The 24,537-nt window shown below is 41.9% G+C and overlaps 1 protein-coding gene across 5 annotated transcripts in view; it reads left to right on the top strand.

The window, feature by feature from the left end:
* ZNF385B (zinc finger protein 385B) overlaps nt 1–24,537 on the top strand; it is a 190,675-nt gene that overhangs the window by 21,469 nt on the left and 144,669 nt on the right. For 4 of the 5 annotated variants that reach the window (XM_083410137.1, XM_083410140.1, XM_083410136.1 and 1 more), the window contains exon 2: nt 16,443–16,745. In XM_083410137.1, the coding sequence (XP_083266263.1) occupies nt 16,445–16,745 (301 nt within the window). In that variant the 5' untranslated portion in view covers nt 16,443–16,444. Of the gene's footprint in view, nt 1–15,792; nt 15,857–16,442; nt 16,746–24,537 lie in introns of those variants that run through there. The other variant, XM_083410135.1, reaches the window with a different exon arrangement.

Here is a 24,537-nt window from a genome sequence, read left to right as displayed (position 1 = left end):
TGGCGTCTGTAACCTGAAGCATCTGTAACCCGAGGTACCACTGTAAATGTGTTTGTGGAGGGGGGGTGTAGCACCCTGCTTGTGGTTAACGCTTAGCTGGAATGAAATATTCAACGCAGCAATAGAGAAATTAAAATAATAATTTATTTGTCAGACAAATAAATGATTGGCACAGTGGTATATTTACCAAAAGCTCTGCACACCCCAGCCCTGGTGACCAGCACTTATATTCCCTCAGCCCAGCCCTCTGGTACCCTGCCCACTAAGGCGAAGGGGCTGCGTTCCAGCAGACCACTTATCCGAGTCACGGCACCATAAAATGTAGCACCCTGCTTGTGGTTAACGCTTAGCTGGAATGAAATATTCAACGCAGCAATAGAGAAATTAAAATAATAATTTATTTGTCAGACAAATAAATGATTGGCACAGTGGTATATTTACCAAAAGCTCTGCACACCCCAGCCCTGGTGACCAGCACTTATATTCCCTCAGCCCAGCCTCCTTACTCCTCCTTTGGCTGCCTCTGTCCAATCAGCCTGGTTGAAATTCCTATTGGCTGTTTGCTAGAACCAATCATAAAAGATACACCCATTTCCTATTACCTTTTATGGGAGACAAAGAGCTATATTTCCTTCTATCAATATCTTACATTTGCCTTGACAAGCCATCTTAAATATCAGATCACCCTTTGCTCTTTGCTCTTCTGCCCTTTGCTCTTCTGCCCTTCTAGCAACAGGGGAAAATGGCTAAAACAGATGGCTCATGGTTTCAAATTTTGTCATATAAACAGAGGTCTTGGGTTCACCTTCTCACACACCATCAATGAAATAAGAATCTAACATAAGAATCTAACATCTCTTACTTTCTACATTCTTTTACATTAAAGTCACATTAAAGTCAGTACATATATATATAGATTGATTTTTAGAAGGGAAGAACTTATTAAAAATCAAGTTTCTAAAATGACCAAAAGAACAAGAACTGTTTCCAAAGTGACCCAAAAAAACAACAACCTCAGAGCAGTTTCTCTTCCTCACCAGGCAGCAGCTGTTGTTGCTTTTAGCTCTTTGCCTTTTAACCTTCTCAGGATATCTTAAACCATGTTTTGATGGGAGGCAATATTTACCAACTCTAATTAGTGTTTTTGCAGCTTGGATTGTATTCTGTAATTCGTATGACCTTTTGTTCCCAGCTTTTGCTCCTTTTTACAACTTTGAGGTACTGCAACAAATCAATGAGGGGCCCTTGTTCAGGAGTCAGGAGAATAAACAAAAAGACTCTCAGCCAGGTGGTTTCTGCCTGGCCTGGAGCAAGCATTTGGAGCAAGCATTTGGAGCAAGCATCTACAAATATATTTTTAAGCTTATTTTAAAATACAGATCTTTGATCAGATGCCTCAGGGGCAGTGTTAGAAACTGAGAAATTCGGAGCTAAATGGTACCTTAAACCCAGGTTATAGGCACAACAATGGAATGCCTAAGCGCACTTTTTAAATAAAAAGAATACAAAACTGAAAATGAATGAACTGCAGCTAAAATACAGTGGTACCTCGGGTTACATACGAACTTTGCTTCAGGATGAGAACAGAAATTGTGCTCTGGCGGCACGGCGGCAGCGGGAGGCCCCATTAGCTAAAGTTGTGCTTCAGGTTAAGAATAGTTTCAGGTTAAGAACAGACTTCCAGAACGAATTAAGTACGTAAGCAGAGGTACCACTGTACTATGTTCATTTTTCACATGGTCTAGTCATTGCTTTGCCCCCCCCCTCATATTCTTGAGGGTTTCTTCTCCAGTCTTCAGAGAGTAGCTGGAAGTGGGGAGGCACTTGCACTCTGCAGTTTTAATCTGAAATCTGCAAGGCATATGCAGGCAATTAAGAGTGCACCCCTCTACGATGGTTTAGTATATTCTATTTTTTACTTTTATGCTTTTTTATTTGTATAGGGGGAAAAGGAAAGTGGCAAGTGTAGAAGTCCTGGAAGAAAGCAATAAATAAATATGTTTCCATTGATATCCAGAGGTGGAGCAAGGTGGATTGGGTGGGCACGGCCCACCCTGGGTGCCATCCCTGGGGGGGGTGACATCGGCGTGGGCAGCGGCCCCCCCGGACGCTCCCTGCCACCAGCGCACCCCGTGGGACACGCGCCACCCCTGCGGGTGGCTAGCCACTCACCACGGGCCGATCCAAGTGCTGGAGCAGCTAGCTCCACCTCTGGTGTTACCTGACGAAGTTCAGTGGTACCTCGGGTTAAGTACTTAATTCGTTCCGGAGGTATGTATTTAACCTGAAACTGTTCTTAACCTGAAGCACCACTTTAGCTAATGGGGCCTCCTGCTGCCGCCGCGCCGCTGGAGCCCGATTTCTGTTCTCATCCTGAAGCAAAGTTCTTAACCCGAGGTATTATTTCTGCTTTAGCGGAGTCTGTAACCTGAAGCGTATGTAACCTGAGGTACCACTGTAGGCCAAAACGAAGTAGGTGTTTTAATGTGGTTTGTTAGTATGTACACTAAGCAAAATGTACCCTTATATAATTTGTGTGTGTACAGCCCCTGACACTGACATTCAAGTGCTTTTTAAGGCGTCTAGTCACACAACCCTTTTTCCAACTGCACATCATCAGCTTTCTAACTGTACATTTTGTGTCCAGCTGCGTTAAAAAAAACCTGAATGACAAAAAAACCCTGAACAGTATTAAAATTCTAAACCTGTGAAAATTTTGCAGTTTATCTGTGGACCTAGGGATGGGTTTAGAAAGTGCTTTTTCACTTCCTAAGTGCTTAAGACTGCCTTTCCCCGAGAGCCTATGTAAACCTTTCACTTCACTTATTATTTTTTTTAAAGAAATATTCTTCATTCAACAGAATGGTTGAGTCCAGCTACTTACAGCCTTGTCAACAGGTTCTGTTCTCTGCCCAAGGCATTCACGGACTGTCTCAAAGTGCCTTCTGTTTATGCACCTGCACTATTTCTCTGTTCAATAGTAGTTCTACATACAGGTCTCATAGATACTTATAATGAACAGCAGAATCGGCTCTTGGGCTCTTCTGCTTCTCTTACAGCAGTCGGCACCATTTCAGAGTTTGCTAGTTCTACTCCTATGTGGAAGACCCTGTTGATTTTGGATGCTATCACGTCAAAGACATTGAAGGATGATCTCTACGATGTATCTCTTCAAGCAGCTTCCATTGCAGATTCTTCCCTGGATGCCAAATACACTTTAATGCTGGACCTATGGCTTTCCAGCACTGTCGCAAGGTACAAAGTTGAAGGACATCAAGCTTCAGGGAGCAGATATCATTATGATAACATCTCACTGGCCCAGGAGAGATTGCTTAAAGATGTCAGTCAGAGCCCAATGGAAGTCATCTGTGTCAAGAACCAGTGGTATGTCCTTACCCTCATGGGAACCTTCCTGCAGTAGTGTGAGATTAAAGGCAGAGTGCAAGGCATAGAGAGGAAATTACCCTCTGTTTGAGAATTAGTGTAGGATTGGTTTAGCCTGGGGTTTTTTTTTACTGGTACAGTGGTACCTCGCAAGACGAATGCCTCGCAAGACGGAAAACTCGCAAGACAAAAGAGTTTTTTGAGTTGCTTCGCAAGACGAATTTCCCTATGGGCTTGCTTCACAAGACGAAAACGTCTTGCGCCTTTTTCTTAAAACCGTCAATGCATTCCTATGGGAAACCGTCAATGCATTTCCTATGGGAAACCGTGCTTCGCAAGACGAAAAATTCACAAGACGAAAAAACTCGCAAAATGAATTAATTTCGTCTTGCGAGGCACCACTGTACTTTTACAAGACAAGTCATGAGTAAGTTAACTAATTCTGGCTCATAAAAGGCATAGTGGCAATGTTATTTAATAATCTTATGCACAGGCTGTATGCAGTTTTTTTTAATAAAAAAAATGCAAAGGCTACTAATGTACTTTATAAAAATAGAAACATTATTCATCATCCTGAAAGAACAAAGAAGCAGAAGAAGAACTGCAGAGGGCTGCCACTTCTCCCAACCATGATCTGTATACTGGGGTAATGCTTACTCAGAAAGAACCATTCTCCATACTTCCTGTAGCCCCTGTCCAGGCAGGTCGCAAAGCCCTGCTGTTTCTTTCTTGCTCTTCCCAGCTTGGCTACCCATTTGTTTAAAAGTATAATTGTGTTCATAGGGAATGTGGCTCAGATGAATATTATACATTAAAAAGGTAAAGGTAAAGGTACCCCTGCCCGTACGGGCCAGTCTTGACAGACTCTAGGGTTGTGCGCCCATCTCACTCAAAGAGGCCAAGGGCCAGCGCTGTCTGAAGACACTTCCGGGTCACGTGGCCAGCGTGACATCCGCACGGAAACGCCATTTACCTTCCCGCTAGTAAGCGGTCCCTATTTATCTACTTGCACCCAGGGGTGCTTTCGAACTGCTAGGTGGCAGGCGCTGGGACCGAACAGCGGGAGCGCACCCCGCCGCGGGGATTCGAACCGCCGACCTTTCGATCGGCAAGCCCTAGGCGCTGAGGCTTTAACCCACAGCGCCACCCGCGTCCCTTATATTATACATTAAGCGAAGCTAAACATTCAGTAACAGAGATGTGTCTGGGAACCTGAATCACCATTGGAGGGTGGTAAAGGCAGGCACAATTTATAGAGAAGAAATTGCAGGTACTTGGAAGGAGTATTTAATTGTTATCTCCTGCAACTTTGTCCTGCAAGCCCAGCAGGAAGAAATTTCTGAAATATCACAGGGATAAGCGCAAGGTGAAAAAAGAGTTTAGGTTACCACCTGTTCATTCACATATTCTACCCTAAAAATAACACGCTCCCTGCTTGCCACCCTTGCAGTTTTGAAAACAAGGTTCCCAGACCTATTTCTACTGATGAACATCTAGTTTTTACCTGTGGCATAAAATGTGGAAGTGGATCTGGGATTCTTTGAATACAGTTTTTGTGTGGTGTTTTTGTTTCTAACAGATGTTTTGTTTGTGCTTCAGCTGGTCGAGGCTTTTGTTTTGTTTATGGGATAGTAATTTAATAAACATGCAGAACTTTAATTGAGTAATTTAAACAGTGCTTCAGCTGATGCTGCCTTCTTTGAATTCTTCATTTCTGTACGTGCTTAATATGCATTCCATTAATACTGAAGTTTCACAATATAGAGGCTCCAGAAAAAAAACTGCTGTTGAGCATTATGCTATTTAATTCTTGGTGTCTATTGCCCTTTACAATAAAATACAATTTGCACTGTGGGAACTGAACAATCTGTATTTTAAAAAATATATACACTCATATTTTCTGAATATGAGTCTCTGAATAATACTTCTGAGTTTCGGATACCAAATAGCAAAAGGGAAGAAGAGCACATATAAAATCAATTAGTTTAGTGATTCTATATCGAGTATCAAACCTGAATAGAACATTAAGACCCAGAGCCAAAGAAATACTTAGGTGTGTACAAAAGTTTGGGCATGTGGAATTTTCACTTCTTGCTCTCCAACTGTCCCATTTCAGCTGTGACTGTCGTGTTTTTCCCCTGTTCCAAGGAAAACTCCACTCTGCAAACAACCTGCTTTTTCAGGAACTATTTGCCTTTCTTCCATTCTCTCATTTTTTTTCTTCCTTCCTTCCTTTGGCATCATCCTTGCATATGGTCACTTAAGCTCAGTCCCAAATAAGTATCACATATCAACTGCATAGCAAGATTTTAGATATATACTAGCTTGTATGTTGAATACCCAATAAATTTGCTTTAGGGATTTATACCTTCTCAGGCTTCAAAAACCTCCCCATGGAGGTTTACACAACATAAAACAGCAGTGGTGAAACAGGATAAAAACCAGCACTGGAAATAAAACTAAAAAATGAATGGAATATTTATTTATTTATTTATTTAGTCAGTCAGTCTTTGCCTGGTGATAAAATGAGAACAAAGTGGGCACCAGGTGAACCTTTCGGGGAGAGCACTCCATAATCAAGGCATCACCAAAAAGTCACTAACCCTAGTTGCATCTGTGATAGTCTTGGCAGGGGTGCAGCTAGCTGCTCAGGCACCTGGAACGGTGGGGGGGGGGGCGATCTGTGCACAGTGGCAGCATGGCATTCCATGCACGGGCGGCGGGGCGAGCTGCCCACGGAGTCCAGTTGGCGGATGCAAGCCCCACAATGCTGTTTCGAGCCGCCCCAGGTGTCATCCTTGAGGGGGTTGACAAAATGGCACACCTGCAGTGCGGCCAGAATTCCCGGTAAGTGCCGATCCCCACAGTGTGCCATTTTGTCAACCCCCTCAAGGATGACACCCGGGGCGGGCCACACACACCTTCCTACACCTCTGAATCTTGGTGGGAATGGCAGCCTTAAAAGGGTTCTTTGATTATCTCTGTGAACAGGTCAGTTCCTATGGAGAGAGCCAATCCTTCAGGTGCCTTGATCCCAACCCATAATTTCAGTAGCAGAGTTTGTTTGTTTATTTGCTTGCTTGCTTGCTTTTTTCTAGACTGTCCTTTATCCTGACAGGTGCCAGAGTGGTGTACAATAAGAACAGTATAATAAATTGCAGCACACACATGTCCTTTACAACAATAAAAATTGAGAGTCCCAATACAGTGGTACCTCGGGTTAAGTACTTAATTCGTTCCGGAGGTCCGTTCTTAACCTGAAACTGTTCTTAACCTGAAGCACCACTTTAGCTAATGGGGCCTCCTGCTGTCGCCGTGCCGCCAGAGCACGATTTCTGTTCTCATCCTGAAGCAAAGTTCTTAATCCAAGGTACTATTTCTGGGTTAGCGGAGTGTGTAACCTGAAGCGTATGTAACCCGAGGTACCACTGTACTAAAAAACAACAATTGCCTTATTATTGCATTTTTAATGTGGTATAGAAATATTTTAGCAGTTGACAAACTGTTGTGAATTGACAAATCCTTGTAGAAGATCACCTGTGAAAATCAATAAATCTAATTGCTTATTTTCCCAGTTTAACTACTCAGGATGTTATTTTGAGTTGTAATCCTTTTTAAAATGAAAATCCAATGCAAGAGAAAGAGAGTTTCTATGCTCACACTATATCTGTACCCAACCTGTTCTCCCCACCCATATATGACAACATTATCGAATACTGCATTTTGACATAGCAGGTATTTCAAAGGGGCCAAGATATATTTTTTCCTGATGAAGGAACTCCTGTTAACAAGCCTTGTTATAAGAGCAGCGCCTGTAAGCATAATAGCTAGCAGGTTTACAAATAACACCCTCATTGGCAGCATCTGAAAAAGCATAACTAATCTCCTTCAGCTCTTGCATGACATTCTGAAAGCAGTGCTGCTTGTTTATAAAAGTTGTGGAGATGGAGGGAAATGGCAAACCTACTATGGGATGAAAATCTGTCAGTGTATGGCTTAAAGGATGACTTCATAAACAATGCAGATTTTAGCTTATCACTGTGTATCACAGTTCTGCATTTAGTTTTGGGGTAGAAAGATGGTTCCCTTCATCCTCCTCACCCCACCCCCAAATAAAATGCACATGAAAGGCTATCAGCACTGCCTTCGGGAAAACAATAGCTCCTCTTATGTTTTTGTTAACGCTGCTGGATATTTCATGCAAGGTGTCCTGCATATGCTGCTCACTGCAGTATCCCTGTGGAACTTGTAACCCAGATGGCTCAGACCATATGCTTCTACAGTTTTTAGCTATGCTTCGTGAAATAATACATAGGCCATGAGGAAAGACGTGTAACATTTGCTCAGTACCAGATATGGCACATACTCCTTCCAAGCATTGTAGAGGGACTATATAACACTTGAGGAAGCATGAGTGAAGCACCTTTGAGTGCTCCTCATTCCCAAGGTAGGGACTTCTGAGAAGCACAAAGTTGCCAAAACACACTAGTGTTTGCCTGATTGCCCTTAGCCCAAATGGGGCTAGGGAGCAGAGCAAGTAATGTTGCACAGACTGGGAAAAGGTGGCTCAGCCAGCAATCTACCGTCTTGCCCATCAGGCCCATCTCACACTTTTTAAAAAAGCAAAAACAAATTGCCTCCCATGATACTACCCTACATCTGAATTCTACCCTACATGGGAATCTGAGGCAGACCATCGGTCTGTCTGTCTGACTGGCAACAGCTCTCCAGGTTTGCACAGTGGGAACATTCCTAGCCGTATCTAGAGACCTTCTCCATGCAAATCGGATGCTTTACCATTGAGCATGTGGCCTTTCCCCATAGTCACAAGTTATAGAACTAGGGATGGTTGTGTGAGAAATAAGTCACCACCTCAGGGCTATGTTTGTGGTCTGTGGTGAACAAATGTATGTGCCACTATCCACTATCAGCAGCTGCAGCTTTTTCCTAGGTACATCCTCTATGCCGCCTCTGATGCTGGAGGGCTCAGAGAGGGGCAATTGGATTAGAGAATGTTGTGAAGTTCAGAAGCCTGCACCTACTGCTGGGAATGCAAGATGGATGCCCTGGCAGAATGGCAGGAAACTCCAGCTGATGCATAAGACCCAAGGTTTGGGGGGAGGACGAGGACTGGGCAAGGCTTTGAGTTTGTGTCCTGAGCTACTGCTTCCCCCACCATTACCAGCTAAACTTCTAATGGCGCCATCTGAGCTCTGCAGAGTTAAAAGCCTTCCAAGTACCCCCCCTGCCCCAATCCTCTTAAGTCTCATGCTGTTTCAAAACTGCAAGTGGTACCATACCACATAAGGGGGGGGGGAGTGATTTGAGAATGTTTGACCTTGTATACCTGGCTAAGCTATTTAGATTTGATTTGGTGAAGGTAAAAGGCACCTTAGCAGAAAGGATTGCAAAAAAAGACAGACTGCGGGAGAACATGAGGGAAGAGGGAGGATGCGGGCATTAGACTTTAGAAAAGCCGATTTCGACAATCCCAGTGTCATTAAGCAAAGTACCATGGAAAGATTAAGTTATATGAAAAGGAGTGTATGAATAGGGATGGCAGCTTTTGAAAGCCATTACTATAGTTAGGAGCCACAACCATGCAAAATGAGAAAGAATGGTGAGAACTGCCAGAAACCGATGTGATTTGGTCAGGGACCTTCTTAATGAACGGAAAGTCAAAAGGGGAAGTACAAAGGGAATCAAACACTAAGAGAAAGTATGTTTGCCTAGATGAAGTAAGAGCAAAAGCAGAAATTAGCTGTAGCTGCTGAGAGTTGAAATAAAGTTCCTTGCTAGAAGAGAAAGGAAAACAATACTGCAGGGCAGATAAGGAAGAGAAAAAGTCACAGGACAAAGAACAAGTGTGTGCCGATGAAACATATGCATAATCAAACTAAGTTGCAATATTCCTGATGACGTTTACCTATATGGTACAGGAATTGTCAGTGTAATGCAGCCTTACAAAAAGCTGCTCTACATTGTGTTAACAGGAGCTATATTTGCAAGACTTGAAAACTAGGCTATGCTGCTATAGTCAGCACTAATAAGACCTCATGTGTAGGAGGACAATGTTTTGTCCTTGGTGCCATTCTTCAAGGAGAATTTTGAACTGGGGCAGGGAGGGGGGAACTGGAGGAACAAAAAACTATAAATATAATGAAGGCATTGTACATAAACTCTGAAATAGCTGAACGAACGGAATGAGTTTATCCTAGAGAAAACACACTTGAACCAAGAGAATATGGTTACCTGTTTATGATAACCCTGGAACAATCTATCTCAAGGTAGATTTAGGAAACAGTAGGGAAATAATGCATGGATGTGATGCGCTAACGGCTGACAAATGTATCGTGGCAAGAGCTTTGTTGGCAAGGGCTTCATCCGGTGCAGGAGTTGACCAGGGATCTTGAAAAGGGTTCATGTGTAGTAGAGAGGAAACAGTCACCCAAGCGACAATCAGAAAAATACAGTACTTAATCAAGTGAGAGTTTGTGTCACGTCACATTGAAATCTAAGTCTAGAAAGACTTGAATGGGATGGTCTTGTTCCTGTGGAGCCAAAAATCCAAGTTGGATGCCCACGAATGCCCAGTACACCCCAAAGAGGATTAAATCTCTGTGAGCTGGACAAAGGTTCTTATAACACTACATGGAGGATATTTTTTTTTAGTGTGTCAGCCATCCCTATACAGTCCATAAAGATGCAACATCAGTTTTGCTAATAGACTTTTAACACAGCAATATCCAAGTCCCCTGCTTCCATCTAATCCCTCCAAGTGTGTTTTAAATGTGCTGCTGATTTAATATAGGTATTATAACAACTGAGCAATAGTATACATGGTGCCTAGGGATGCCTTGTAATTTCTATCCTTGGTGGTTTCCAGGAAAAGATTATCATTAGGCAGGCAACTGCTGGAGATGTTTTAAATATGTGTACATCATTTTAAAGCCACGGATTTGATGATCCAACTCTATGGTTCTGTGGTCAGTCACTGAGAGTTTGACCCCAGAGCTTTTATGAGGGTGGCTAAGCACAGTTGCTGGCACCACTATCCTTATGAATTAAAAGTTACTTGGTAATAGAGATGGGCAGGTACTTAATCTGATTAGTTGTAATGTTATATCATGCCTTCCAGTGACTTATAGCACTTAGAGATTGTTAATGGAAAGGGCTGCTGCTTAGGAATTACATCGTTTCTATGAAACAATTGCATGGTGCTGTACAGCATTGGCAGTGACCACTAACAATAGCTGAATTAATGTGAATAATCTCTGTACTTTTCAGCAGTCATTAGAAAAGTGATAAGATTCTCAATGTCTGGGGTCACAGGACACCCTATCCCTGTATTAAACCTCATTAGCACTTCCATTTCTAACTTCAAAAAATGATTTAGTAACTGGTTCACACTTTGAACTGGTTCAGATACATTCCATATTATTATAATTATATCCAGTGTGGTGTTTTTTCTGGGCGGGGGGGGGGGGGGGAATGTGAGGAAACTCACCAGGAAGTAAGTTTGTTTATTGCGGGCCCAGTCGTAGTGACACCCCCCACCGCTGCCCCAGGCAGTGGCTAAAAGTAAGTTGTGATTAATGAACACAAGCAGGCAATGATCTGGATTAGAAATGCCCACAACTTTATTGATTAAAGATATAGGTGGGTTTTTGGCTCGGGCATTGGGTGTATATCGGCTCCAGCCCCACCCCACCCCAACAAAAAAATAATTATTTAATTTTAAAAAGGTAAGGGAACTCAGTTACCACAAGTTCCTGCTCAAACACCCCCCCCCCCCGATTTTATCATATATCACACTTTTATAACTGCAATATAAATCCTACAAAATGAATATAAGGATAAATATTTATCTAAAGGAGAACTATACTACCTACCCTATCCTCCAAAATTGTTAGATGTTTTTGCCCACTGTTAAGGCATACTGTAGCGGGAACAGAAGACACTTTTAGCTCATTTCGGGTATATTTATTTTTGGGTCTCCCAGCTAAGAACAGTAAATATTACAGAATATTAAGTATCTAGATCGATGACGTGGTTGCATTTAGAATTCCGTGTACACATTCTGGTCACCCCACCCTCAGAAGAGATGACATAGTGGTGCAAAGTACATTTCTCCGTCCTTCTCCTTGGCTACAAGGATAACAAGAAAACCTGCCTGAACTTTGCATGAGGAAATATATGGCCGCGTGAAATTCATGGAGAAAATATTGCAGTCAGAGGCTCCCTACATGTAAATGCAATATGAGGGGGGAGGGAAGATGAGATTTGAGCTGTATGGCACCCACAGAATTTGGAGGACTGTAGAGTGGAGACCATCTGCAACGGGGGTAGGATAGCCTGTGGTCTTCTAGATGTTTAAGACTCCAGCTCCCATCAAGTACAACCAGCAGGGCAAGTGGTCAGGGATGGTTGGAAAGGTAACCATACAACATCTGGAGGGTTGCCAGATGTACAGAGTTCTATACTTACCAAGTCTTGGGAGAAAATGCTGGATCGTATAATTATGACCGTCCAGAAAAAGCTAAAATTTTCATCGGAGAACATTCTTCTGAACTATGTACCTATTGTATGGAAGTTAACATCAAGGCAACAAAAATGGATTCTACATGCTCTAATGGTAGCCAAGAGACTGATATTGATGAAGAATAAAGGATATAATTCACTTTAATAAATGGATTGATAATATGGTAACACTCACAACTTTGGATAAATAGGACAATATTTGGAATGACCTTAAACAAAATGTAGTAGGCTATTAATATTTATGTATGTATTAGGATAATAATATCAAAATTATATAAGAATGTATGGGTTAGGGCATTTTTCGTGTATTGCCTATGTTTGTATATTCTTCCTTTCTACACATTTTTCTGCCTTTTTCTTTTTCTCTTTCTCTTTGCATCACTTTTATTTCCTTATAATTGAAAACTTTTCAATAAAAAAATATTGCTACCAAACATCTGGAGGGATGTAGGTTAGCCTCGACAAGATCTGGCCATTCTCTACTATTTCTCGTTTGAATTGTACACCATCACTTCCTCAGTTTCAGAGAGAGGAAGGAGGGAGTTTGGGAATACAGGATGGCCTTTGAAGAAGAATATGGAATATGGAACATCCACACAACTTAGGTGATATGCTGAATTCAAGCAACAATCTATATGTTTGCCTTCAGTTTAACAAGCTCTACCTCATGCTCCCAGGGTTCCTCATCCTTATTGTTTTTTTCTGTGATTTTGCCTCCTTTTGAGGAGTCATTGGGAAAAGTCTTTATACTTCTGGAACAAGCACAAGGGAAGCTCTACATAGAGCATATTGCAGTAATCCTATAGTGCTTAATGCAAGGTAAGAGAGATAATGCATGATAAGTGAAATGCTGCTGCTGCTGCTGACTTTTACTTAAAAATAATAAAAATAGCTCTGATGGAGACTCTTATCAACCAGCCTAAAATTATGGCAATTGGTCCAGATATATATATATATATATATATATATATATATGCAGGTTTTGGTGTCCTCGGGTGTCTTCCCGTGTAAAAGTTGGGGTGTCTAGGCGACGTTTCGACGAGGTCTCACTCGTCATCTTCAGGCTGGTGCTTTCGGCTTCTTGTTACTGGAACAGAGCAGGATCTCAGTGTTTGAGTTCCTATAAATACTGTTGAGGAGGTGTGGTGTATAGCCTCCAATGTTCTGGGCAGAGAGGAGGTTCCCAGGCTGGTGTGCCTTTTCTTCTTTTGTTCCTTAATTACTTGAGGGATATCTTGAGTGATTTCTTGAGTGATTTCCTGAATCCCACTTAGGTGGGTCATTAGGTGTGGATTAGTTGCTAAAGCCTTCGTGTCTTGAACTCTTGAACTTTGTGAAGAGTTTTTCTGAGAAGATGGCTGTACTGCACTTGGTTGTGCTCTGGCTTGGCTTCGTGTATAGGGGCGAGCTGTGGTTTTGTGGCCTGTGCCAGCCACAAAAACTCAGAAAAACTCTTCACAAAGTTCAAGAGTTCAAGACACGAAGGCTTTAGCAACTAATCCACACCTAATGACCCACCTAAGTGGGATTCAGGAAATCACTCAAGAAATCACTCAAGATATCCCTCAAGTAATTAAGGAACAAAAGAAGAAAAGGCACACCAGCCTGGGAACCTCCTCTCTGCCCAGAACATTGGAGGCTATACACCACACCTCCTCAACAGTATTTATAGGAACTCAAACACTGAGATCCTGCTCTGTTCCAGTAACAAGAAGCCGAAAGCACCAGCCTGAAGATGACGAGTGAGACCTCGTCGAAACGTCGCCTAGACACCCCAACTTTTACACGGGAAGACACCCGAGGACACCAAAACCTGCATTCCTGTACCCGTGAAAATCTACGAAAGCATATATATATATATATATATATATATATGTATATGTATTTAAATGGCCTCCTTATATGCCCCCCCCCCCGCCATAGCCAGTTAGTAACTCTGCCTCATATTCATTAGAGGGGTGGCCCTATTTAGATCCAAATGAAATTTTCAAGCCACATGTAAATTAGACTATCAGAGACTATTCTAAATTATATTAATAGGATACTGTCATTTCTCCATAGAAGGATTAACATCTAGGTGGCACTGTAGCACAGAAGTCAATTTCAGCAGGCTCCTGGGGGTTATAATTAATATCCAGAGCTAAAAATAAGTAAAAAAGTCCAAAGTAGCAATTATAATTATAACTTTTTATAAGTGACAGAAGAGTGACAAAGGCAACATTGTATGTGGAAAGCTGCCTCTTCTTCAAGTAGTACTTTTATTTAATTAGGGGGGGAAACACTAAAATGCAAATGAAAAAAACCAAAGAGAATGAACATTTTGAACATTTTGTCTGGGTTAACATGGTATTTTTTTAAAAAAAGTATTGCCTCGCCTATCTTTTTCTCACATCACTTCTTAACTTTTATATATGTAAAAATATGTATATAACCTCACTCACCCTCTGTCAGAAGCACTCGGATCTGATCCCAACAAGTTAGCGTATTTTTCGCTCTATAAGGCGCACCAGACCATAAGACGCACCTAGTTTTTGGAGGAGGAAAACAAGAAAAAAAATATTCTGAATCTCAGAAGCCAGAACAGCAAGAGGGATCGCTGCGCAGCGAAAGCAGCAATCCCTATTGCTGTTCTGGCTTCTGGAATAGCTGCACAGCCTGCATTCACTCCATAAGATGCACACACATTTCCCCTTACTTTTTAGGAGGGAAAAAGTGAGTCTTATAGAGCAAAAAATACGGTAAATATATATATAAGCTGGGAGCAAAAGGGGGAGAGAGAACTACCACCATAAAAATAATAAATAGAAATAATAGAATAGAATAGAAATACTTTATTGTAAATCCAGTTCTTTATTATAAATCCAGTTCTTACAGCATTTTTGGAAGATGCTAAGACCCATATTTCTATGAGTTCCTGGGATAGTTTCTTTGATGATTGGGAAACCACCAAAATCACCTCTAGTTCTGTTTTTCATTTAAGAAATTATTTTTATTACCCAAGGAAGTATATTTTACTTCTCTAGTTCTCTAGTTGTGCTTGTTCTCTTTCGACACGGTGCATGGGTGATGCAGTCAAAATTGTGTTTCCAGGTGTCCTAAAAGAGTGTGGTGGAATATTAAAGATGTGTCCCCCAAAATTCATGTGTTTTGCCTGTTCTGAAAGACACACTTTGTTTTGGTCTGTTTTTAGTTGTTTATTTTGAAACAACAAAACTCATGTATTTTGGGTATGTGTTAAGAATGCCATACCTTTTCAATCACGACAATAAATAATAGATACGCATAATCTTAATTTATCTGGTTGGTTGGTTGGTTGGTTGTAAGTTGCTTTGGGTTGCCCTGGGTAAGATAAAGCACTAAGAAACGAACAACCGCAATAGTGATGATGATGATGATGCCGCCACATTTCAGCACCCCTCCATAACACCCTGCACTCCCTCTAAATTTGAGAAAGTGCTGCTAGGGGAGGGTGGGTTGATCAAAATCACCTCCACCTGCATTCTGCTAATAGATTCTTACCCATAACAATAGAAAGTAACATGCTTTGTGCCAGTACAGGAGAGGGCATGGATTTAATAAATTGTTTTCCTAATGAAGAGCTTCTCAGGCTTGTAGAAGGTTTTACTGAATAAATTGACACCTTCAGGGTTTTTGACAGTATGAAAGCACGTAGTACCCTTTTGTTTTTTCCATCGCATGTTGCTGTATTGGGTGTTGAACCATCTGAAGTGCCTGAGCAGCATTTACACGTAGTACTTAGACATGATGGTGGAAATTCAACCTCTCCACCCTCAGTGCTGCTACTGCAGAAAAATAATACAGAACCCACGCAATCTCCCATGCTGCAGAAAAGCAAAAGTGTAAATGTTGGGAGATCTGATCATGGATATAGTACCATGTGGTTTGGTCCTGGAGCAGCAGTTTTTTAAAGGTGGTTATTAACTTTATAGATCATTTTGTATTATGTGAACTTGTACAGAGGGAGATTAATAAAGTTATGAGGAATGAAGCGGAGAAAGGGAACAACATTTTTTCATCCATTGGCTTTAGTAGATTGCTGATTGCATTAAGCAACTATATGCACACCCGAAATTTAAAGGAGGAAATGAAAGTGGGAGGCGGAAGGAGAGAAATGGGAATATTGTATTGAGAAGTTTTATACTGGAAGAAATATAAAAACTCTCCCTAAAAAGAAGAGATAACTACTGGAACAAAAAAAGAAGACTGTTCCCAATAATTGAATACTAACAGTTTTTATTTGCCATTGAGCCACAGCCTGTGTCACATATATTTACTGGAACAGCAGTCTATGAAGAACTGTGAGAAGCACTGCCTATATTTACTTTTTTATATTATATATTTTTATTATAATAATTATTAGCAGAATGGAATAGAATAGTACATGGTGCATAATAAAAAAACAGGTTTATGAAAGAAAATGCTGACTTGAAGTACTTTTATATTTGGTTTCTGACCTCGTTCCTTTGTTCCTTTCTTTCCCCCTCCCTTTTGTGTAGGTATGAAACACCCGGCAAGTCCTGACCACATATTTGGAGATGGAATTATGAATCAATCTGCATTTCTGAGGGGCTTTGAAGATAAAGGACTAAGACACGACAGGGCTGACTGTCAATTAAGTAAAGAGAAAAAGAAGATACTGTTTTCCTTCTGTGATGTGTGCAATATACAGTTGAACTCAGCAGCGCAAGCTCAGGTTCATTACAATGGAAAGTCTCATCTGAAAAGAGTAAAACAGCTGAATAATGGGAAGCTACCTGCAAACACGAACACAGGCAATTTGTTTGCAGGTGCCAGCACAGGTAATTTTTTTCATTATATGAGAGAGAGAGAGAGATCTTAAGTTTGATCTAAAGTGTCAGAGACATTAAGCCTCCCACCCTTTCGTTTGCTCCCTGTAGTGCCAGCCTTGGAAGAAAGCTTTAATTTATTTCTTTGAGTATTGTACTGTACTCTAGACCAAGGGTAGTCAACCTGGTCCCTACCGCCCACTAGTGAGCGTTTCAGGATTCCAGGTGGGCGGTAGGGAGTTCATGTTACTGCAGCACTGGTGGGCGGTAAGGAAATTTTACCATCAAGAAAGAGCATTAGTGGGCGGTAGGTATAAAAATGTTGACTACCCCTGCTCTGGGATGCGGGTGGCACTGTGGGTTAAACCACAGAGCCTAGGGCTTGCCGATCAGAAGGTCGGCGGTTCAAATCCCTGCAATGGAGTGAGCTCCCGTTGCTCAGTCCCTGCTCCTGCCAACCTAGCAGTTCGAAAGCACATCAAAGTGCAAGTAGAGAAATAGGTACCACTCCGGCGGGAAGGTAAACAGCGTTTCCGTGCTCTGCTCTGGTTCGCCAGAAGCGGCTTAGTCATGCTGGCCACATGACCTGTACGCCGGCTCCCTCGGCCAATAAAGCGAGATGAGCACCACAACCCCAGAGTTGGCCATGACTGGACCTAATGGTCAGGGGTCCCTTTACCTTCACCTTACCCCTGCTCTAGATCAGTGTTTCCCAACCTTGGGTCTCCAGCTGTTTTTGGATTACAGCTTCCATTGTCCCTAGCTGGCAAGACCTGTGGTCAGGGATGATGGAAATTGTAGTCCGAAAACAGCTGGAGAGACCCAAGTTTGGGAAACCCTGCTGCAGACCAGGGATGAGGAATATATGGCGTCCCACATGTTATTAGAGTCCTAGCTCCCATCAGCCCCAGCTAGTGTGGCCAATGGCCACAGCTTCTCACTTGGTTCCATTGTGATGTCGCAATTCCCACCCAATAAACTTCCACCACCACCACTTCTGGCAATTCTTCACCTACTGAGGGAGCTTCAGGTGCAGATGGGCTGGGCAGAGTGGGTGGATGCCTCTAGCAGCCTGGAACAGCTGCTGCCTGCTACCCTGTGCATCTTTGAATCCGAAGATAGAAGGAACACAGCAGTTACAAAGTGTACTGATGCAGGCACCATCCCACCCCTTCTTCAACTTTGTGTGGGCTTGTTTGGGCAAGAGTGGAGAACCTGTGTCCCTGCAGTGGGGCCCTTAACTCCTGTCCCTCCCAGACAGAATGACTAATGGTCAGAGATTATGGGCATTTTAGTCCAGCAACATCAGGTTCCTCACCCCTGCTTCCCCTGATTCCCCACAAAGAGTTGGGGAACATAATTTCTGAAAACTTCTGACTACATGAGTATCCAAAAGTGCTATATTGATGGTTCAGTTTAGGCACCAAGAAGTGATGTAATGTCATGTGCAGTTGTGCTAAGACAGCAGGTGGGGCAATGTTTTATTTCATTATTTTATGTTGTTTGTTTTAACACGAGGTAGCATAGCTTACCTTATTAATGTCATCACACTTCAAATCAGCAGAAGGGGTAGGGCTCATAATCGACCACATTTCACCTAATTTTCACAAGATTCATTAAGTGAGGGTCAAATTGAAATCCCACACTTCCTGCAGCTTATCCCATGTGCCTTTAGAGAAGCCTGCCTCAGCCTTTGAAAGCTAATGTTTTAGAGGGCTAAATTGCACTCTGTCTGATAATACCCAGTGCCCTGTGAGATCAAGTAAATGTTACAAGAATAAAATTATTGCTGGTTCATTTTGGGCTGTGATAGATATATAGAGAGTGTGTGTCTCTTTTCTTCTCATAAAGATGCAGAATATGCTTGGATCCCATTTTCTCTTTAAATAATCCTTTGGAGGTCACCTTTTAAAAAAACAGTATCCATCATCCTTTCTTATACCAAGACAGATGGAAAAGGGTGTCTGTGTTTAAGAAACACTATCTGGAGGAGACAGAGGCAGCTGCTTTTGAACAGCTTTTGCTGGTGCAGCAAAGTATTAATGCAGTGACAGATTTAAAATCTCAGTACCAGGGAGCTTATTTGTTTTCATAGATGTGAAGCATTCGCCCTTTTACACCTTGGAAGTTTCACTTCTTTTGCGGTTGTTCCATGTAAATACTTCACACTTAAAAAAAATGAACCCCCCTCGCTTCCGCCTTTGTTTGGTTTGAATGGAACTATAAAATGATTGGCATTTGCAGTTCACACCTGTGGCAGATCAGACTGTGTTTTGAAGGAATAAACATGAAACAAGACTTGTAGATGTGAGCGGCCCTGTTTCAAAGTTACATTTAGGGGGAGGTGCTCTTCGCTAGTTCTAGTTAACAAATTAGTTCCCTCCTTCCCAACAGTCCCTCTCACGTCCTAGAGCAAGTTCACCCATCACCTAAAGTTAATGCTGTTTGTTGGCACTGGCGTAAAGCACTTCATATTTTTTTCAGTGTTTGCATCCCTCCTTGCTATAAAAATGTTTAAGGTGGCAAAAGACACACCAAAGTTCATATACACATACAACTAGGATATGAAAATGGCAGGACTCAAAACACCATCTTAAAAGGCAAAGCCCCAAAACACCCACTGAAAAAAGATACAGTCTTGGCAGTGCTGTTTTTCCTAGAAAAAGAAGGGCCAGAACTCACCATGAACACCTCCCTCGTTCTCTTATAATAGCAATGGCACACACCTTGACAGGTGCTGGAACTGAGTTCCGGCTGAAAAAAGCCCTGGGTCTTGGTTATTTGCTGGCAGGTGAACAGCCACATGGCCAGACAGACTTCCTTCAACAGAGCATTACAAGTGCCTCAGTGCTGTGACAACAACACAAAAATGTCTTGTCTCTCATGTCCGCTCTCTATTCTTTGGATGACAGAGGCCATGGAGCAGGGCCTCAGTAGAAAATCTTGGATGACAGGACAATTCCTAAGGGAGCTGGTGCTTGTCAAGATACACTGGTCCCAAATCATTCAGGTCTCATCCAGAAACAAACTGGTAAGCAGAAAGGCTTTCCTAGCGCGTATGTGTTATTCCTTTTCAGCACCAGATGATGACCTTATTTATAATTCTTCTTGACCTTCTAATTTTGATATATATTGCTGTGTTTAGGTTTGGGCATAAATTGCACTAAATCTCTCTGCTGTTTTTGGTTGGTTTCTATAAGTGGAACAAAGGAAAAGCATCTCTCCTTCTCGTCAAGCAGAAAACGGCCTTGGTCCGTCATGCATCCAACTCAAAGAGTATTTAAGTTGTTGAATATAATATAAAACTGTGCCTCTTGTGCTGTGGAAATGTGTGTGCAAGGGTGTGCGGGGGTGAATTTCTGTAGCTCCATATCTTTTGCCAAAAAAGAAACAAAACTTGCCAGCATTTAAGCTCACTGAAAAACTGGGCTCCCATTCCTAAAGTACCTGTGAGGTCATTGTCCAGTGATGGCCTTTTCTAGTGCTTTGCTCAACTCCACAGTGGCACATTTCAGTATATTAGTACCATTACAACCAAGCACTGTGTGCATTCTCACTATATTCCTGCTTTTTATTTACCAAGGTCACTATGGTCGCAACTTTATCACTTTCAGATTTTGAATATTCTCCAGATACTGTTTTCCTTAACTGTTTAAAGAGCACTGGGGGTGGGGGGACAGAAACATGGTATGTGTAGGAGGAAATAGGAATGAGGAAAAGACTTCTTGTATATGGGGCAATGGGGAAGAGAATGAAGTCCGAGTACCCCAGGTAACAATGACGACTGTGTCAAATGTATAGTGGAAGCATGTTCGTGACTCCCCTCCCCCCCTTTTTTTACTATATATGTACAAACAAATATAATTCATACAAATACCAAAATCACTTAGATCATCTCCAGCGACATAATTGTAAAACGAAAATACTCATTCCTATGACATGTTTGTTTTCTTAGCTATCACCCAGCTAGTTTCAGTGTACATTTAAAAAGCTTCCACAAGATGGTGCCGTAAGCATTCACAGAATGATGGTTTTTAGTGAACTGGCTACAGTCACTCCACATGGAGATGATTTTAGGGAATGTAACTGTGTTCACACTCTCATTTGCACTCACTGTGTTTCCAGCGCTGAGCTTTCAATTTCTGTTCCTATAACGTTATCCAAAAGGTATACGTTTCCTGTAATTTGTTATAAAATACTGCTTTTTGTTTCTCAAACCTCTTTCACAGTCCTTTAAACCATTCCTAATTTGTCTCTGGCCAAGGACTGAACACATATGCATAGAGTAAAGATATCCCCACTAGTCACCACCCCCTGGTATGTGCACAAACGCAAACCAATCTGACACTAATGAAGCTGTGCTGATCTGAACAGCTGTGCAGCAGGGGAGAGCTGTAAAACACAACGAAAAGGCAACAACTACACTGTTCTCTAAGGTGGTAATGTGAGCACACCATATGTCTCCCTCCTCCCTTTAGCTGCAACCTGTACGTACTTACCTGAGAGTAAGTACTACTGAATTTAAATGTGAGTTACTTCAGAGTAGATATGAGAGGAGTGCTCTGCCGGTATCTATTTGGACAAAGTAGATTGCACGTAAGGCCCGTTTTGTGAATCAAATGTCTCTTCTATCCCTTTAAAGCTTCCTATTATTGACACTGCTAGGACTGTTCTTTGTGGGTGTATGGCAGAGGGGAAGATACACATGTCTTTGGGGTTTGTTATTTCCTTAAAAGAATGTTTAAGCAGCTGTTTATCAATCAGAGCCAAATTCCGACGTGTTTCATATCTTTGTACTAAAATATGAGACACTGATTGCACAGGAGTACCAAAACAGGCTAACACTGCAAGAAGCTGAGGCATCTGTTCGAAAAACACAGGTGTATCATAGAGTATCATTTACAGTAACCAGGCTTTGAGAGGCACGGACTGAAATCAGGTATGCATGTATTTGTTGTTGTTGTTTAGTCGTGTCCGACTCTTCGTGACCCCATGGACCAGAGCACACCAGGCACTCCTGTCTTCCACTGCCTCCCGTAGTTTGGTCAAACTCATGCTGATAGCTTCGAGAACACTGTCCAGCCATCTCATCCTCTGTCGTCCCCTTCTCCTTGTGCCCTCCATCTTTCCCAACATCAGGGTCTTTTCAGGGAGTCTTCTCTTCTCATGAGGTGGCCAAAGTACTGGAGCCTCAGCTTCAGGATCTGTCCTTCCATTGAGCACTCAGGGCTGATTTCCTTCAGAATGGATAGGTTTGATCTTCTTGCAGTCCATGGGACTCTCAAGAGTCTCCTCCAGCACCAGAATTCAAAAGCATCAATTCTTCAGCGATCCGCCTTCTTTATACATATATGCAAAAAAGAAAAAAAAGGTGGGGGTGGAAAACAGAAGGGGAAGCAAGTGATGTTATTAGACAATGATATAGATCTCTTTTTTGGAGAATCAGAACAATTTTAGCTTAATAAGGCATGGTCTGTGTTATAGTTTGCCCTCTTGTAACTGAATTTAGCTGAGTGCAGCTGCAAAGGGATGTTTGGGGAGGCATTTGGGGATACTCTACGAAGTACAGAAAACTGCAGGATTTATTTCCCTATGAAGTTCTGTCGGTGTAGAGTGCATGGGCAAATGGTGACAAAATGACAAATATGTCAAGTTTTGAAACATTTTAAGCAGAGCCATCTGGTTTTACTTGGCAGTGCAGCCTCTGTAGAAATGGCACATGTCATTTCAGGGTTTTCCATGGCATGTGAAGTTTTCATCTTCTGCCAGTTTTTGCTGTGTTTGTTTAATTGGGTGGAAGTATTAATCAGAGTAGTTTATTAACAACAATGAAAAATGGAAATCTCCATGCAACTGTAATGAAAATATTACTAGCTGAGATGCAGAAAAATCCCATTAGTTCACCCTTTCCCCCCATGCTGGTTTTTTTTTTAAATAAAAAAATATGATTCACTCTTTATCCTGCCCATGAAGATACATCAGAGGTCAGCTTGGGTTACAGAAAGTTTATAAAAACATTATCAACTCAACTTTGTGCTTTCCACCCACAACCCATTTTTGCGTTCAGCTCCGCTATATTTTAATGTCATCACAGTGATTTTTCCTCTTTAAGGAATGTGAAATAGTACCCAAGCCATAATCAGTGTTCTCCAGCAATTTAGAAGTAAATGCTAAAACACTTATTTTATTTCATGTTTTATTTATCAGAATAGCAAATAATTATGCTGTGCTAGTGTTAGTATGTGTACCTACAAAATCTGTTTTTGTGATGTTGTTAGATGATTAAAATGATTAATTTACATAATTACCATTTGTAATGAGTTTAAAAGTTTGGTTTTGATCTTTAAACCAGATGCACTACAAAACAGCTTGTAACTATATGCAGTTAATGCGGGTATTTTTAAAAGAAAGATTTCCTTTTGCATGTTGCAGTACACATTTTATTCCCATGAAGTATATTTTAGCTGTCTCTTGATTACTGAAACCAGTTTCACAGTGATGCTATCACAATAATTATTAGGCTTCCTGAATACTTTTCACATGTAGCTTTTTCAGCAAGCGAGAAAGGGCTTCTTACACCTTTTGTAACTTATCACCAGATCCCAAATTGATAGGAGTAAGTCTCCGGGCGTGAATACTTCTTGCTCATTGTTGTCACAGAAACAGCTGGTTGGTGTTTATTTCCCCCAAACAAATTGGAAGGTATTGGGATGTTGAGGTATAACATCTAAAAGGAAACATACTTATTTCTGGGATTGTGAGCACCACTTATTTGTAAGGACCTATGCAGCTGTTCAGCAGATGTGCCTTGTTTGTGTACACCATGTGTACCCTAATGTTTGCCACAGTAAAGACTGTCAGGTGTAAGGAATAAACCAATAATATCTTTCTACCTGAGTGGTGTTGTGGGTTAAACCACAGAACCTAGGACTTGCCGATCAGAAGGTCGGCAGTTCGAATCCCCACGATGGGGTGAGCTCCCGTTGCTCGGTCCCTGCTCCTGCCAACCTAGCAGTTCGAAAGCATGTCAAAGTGCAAGTAGATAAATAGGAACTGCTCTGGCAGGAAGGTAAACGGCGCTGCTCTGGTTTGCCAGAAGCGGCTTAGTCATGCTGGCCACAAGACCCGGAAGCTGTACGCCGGCTCCCTCAGCCGATAAAGCGAGATGAGTGCCGCAACCCCAGAGTTGGCCACGACTGGACCTAATGGTAAGGGGTCCCTTTACCTTTTTACCTGAGAGAGGAACGTATCTGCTCTTCATACCTCATGATGATCACTGAAAGGAGCTGGGAAAAGGCAGGACCTGCAACACACTCCTCAGCTGCAGAGTTACTGCTTTCTCATACCTTTTTGCAACTTCATTGACAGATAAACCATTGGCTGAAATACACATTCAGCCGAGTCTGGCCTCTTCATGTTTGAGGTGAGCTTTTTGCTTTTTTGTTGCCGTATGTACAATATGTGTTTCCTTTTTATCAATTCACCCTTTATCATTGTTTATCACACATATATCCTGCCTTTTCTCTTGTGCTGTTTGGTGTGATTCCCCCCGCCCCCGGTCTCTCAGCCTTGGGGATGGGAGGTACATTTGGGTTCAATGTAGCAAAGCGTACTTTTCCAGTTGGGGCTTTCTGCTTTTAAAAAGCATTTTGCAGCCAGGAATAGAGAGTCAGTTGACTTCAGCCAAGTGGGGATGGGTAAATAAAGTTTTCTTCGGCTGCTTGTTGTTACCTGTCATAAGCATTGGGGGGGGGGGTTGTGGGGGAAAATTAATATTATGGAGAATATTTTAAAGTGAGTAATC

This window comes from Podarcis tiliguerta, assembly GCF_965153285.1.
Source record: "Podarcis tiliguerta genome assembly, chromosome: 1".
In the NCBI taxonomy this organism is placed as follows: Eukaryota; Metazoa; Chordata; class Lepidosauria; order Squamata; family Lacertidae; genus Podarcis; species Podarcis tiliguerta.
This window is presented reverse-complemented; position numbering and strand designations above follow the sequence as displayed.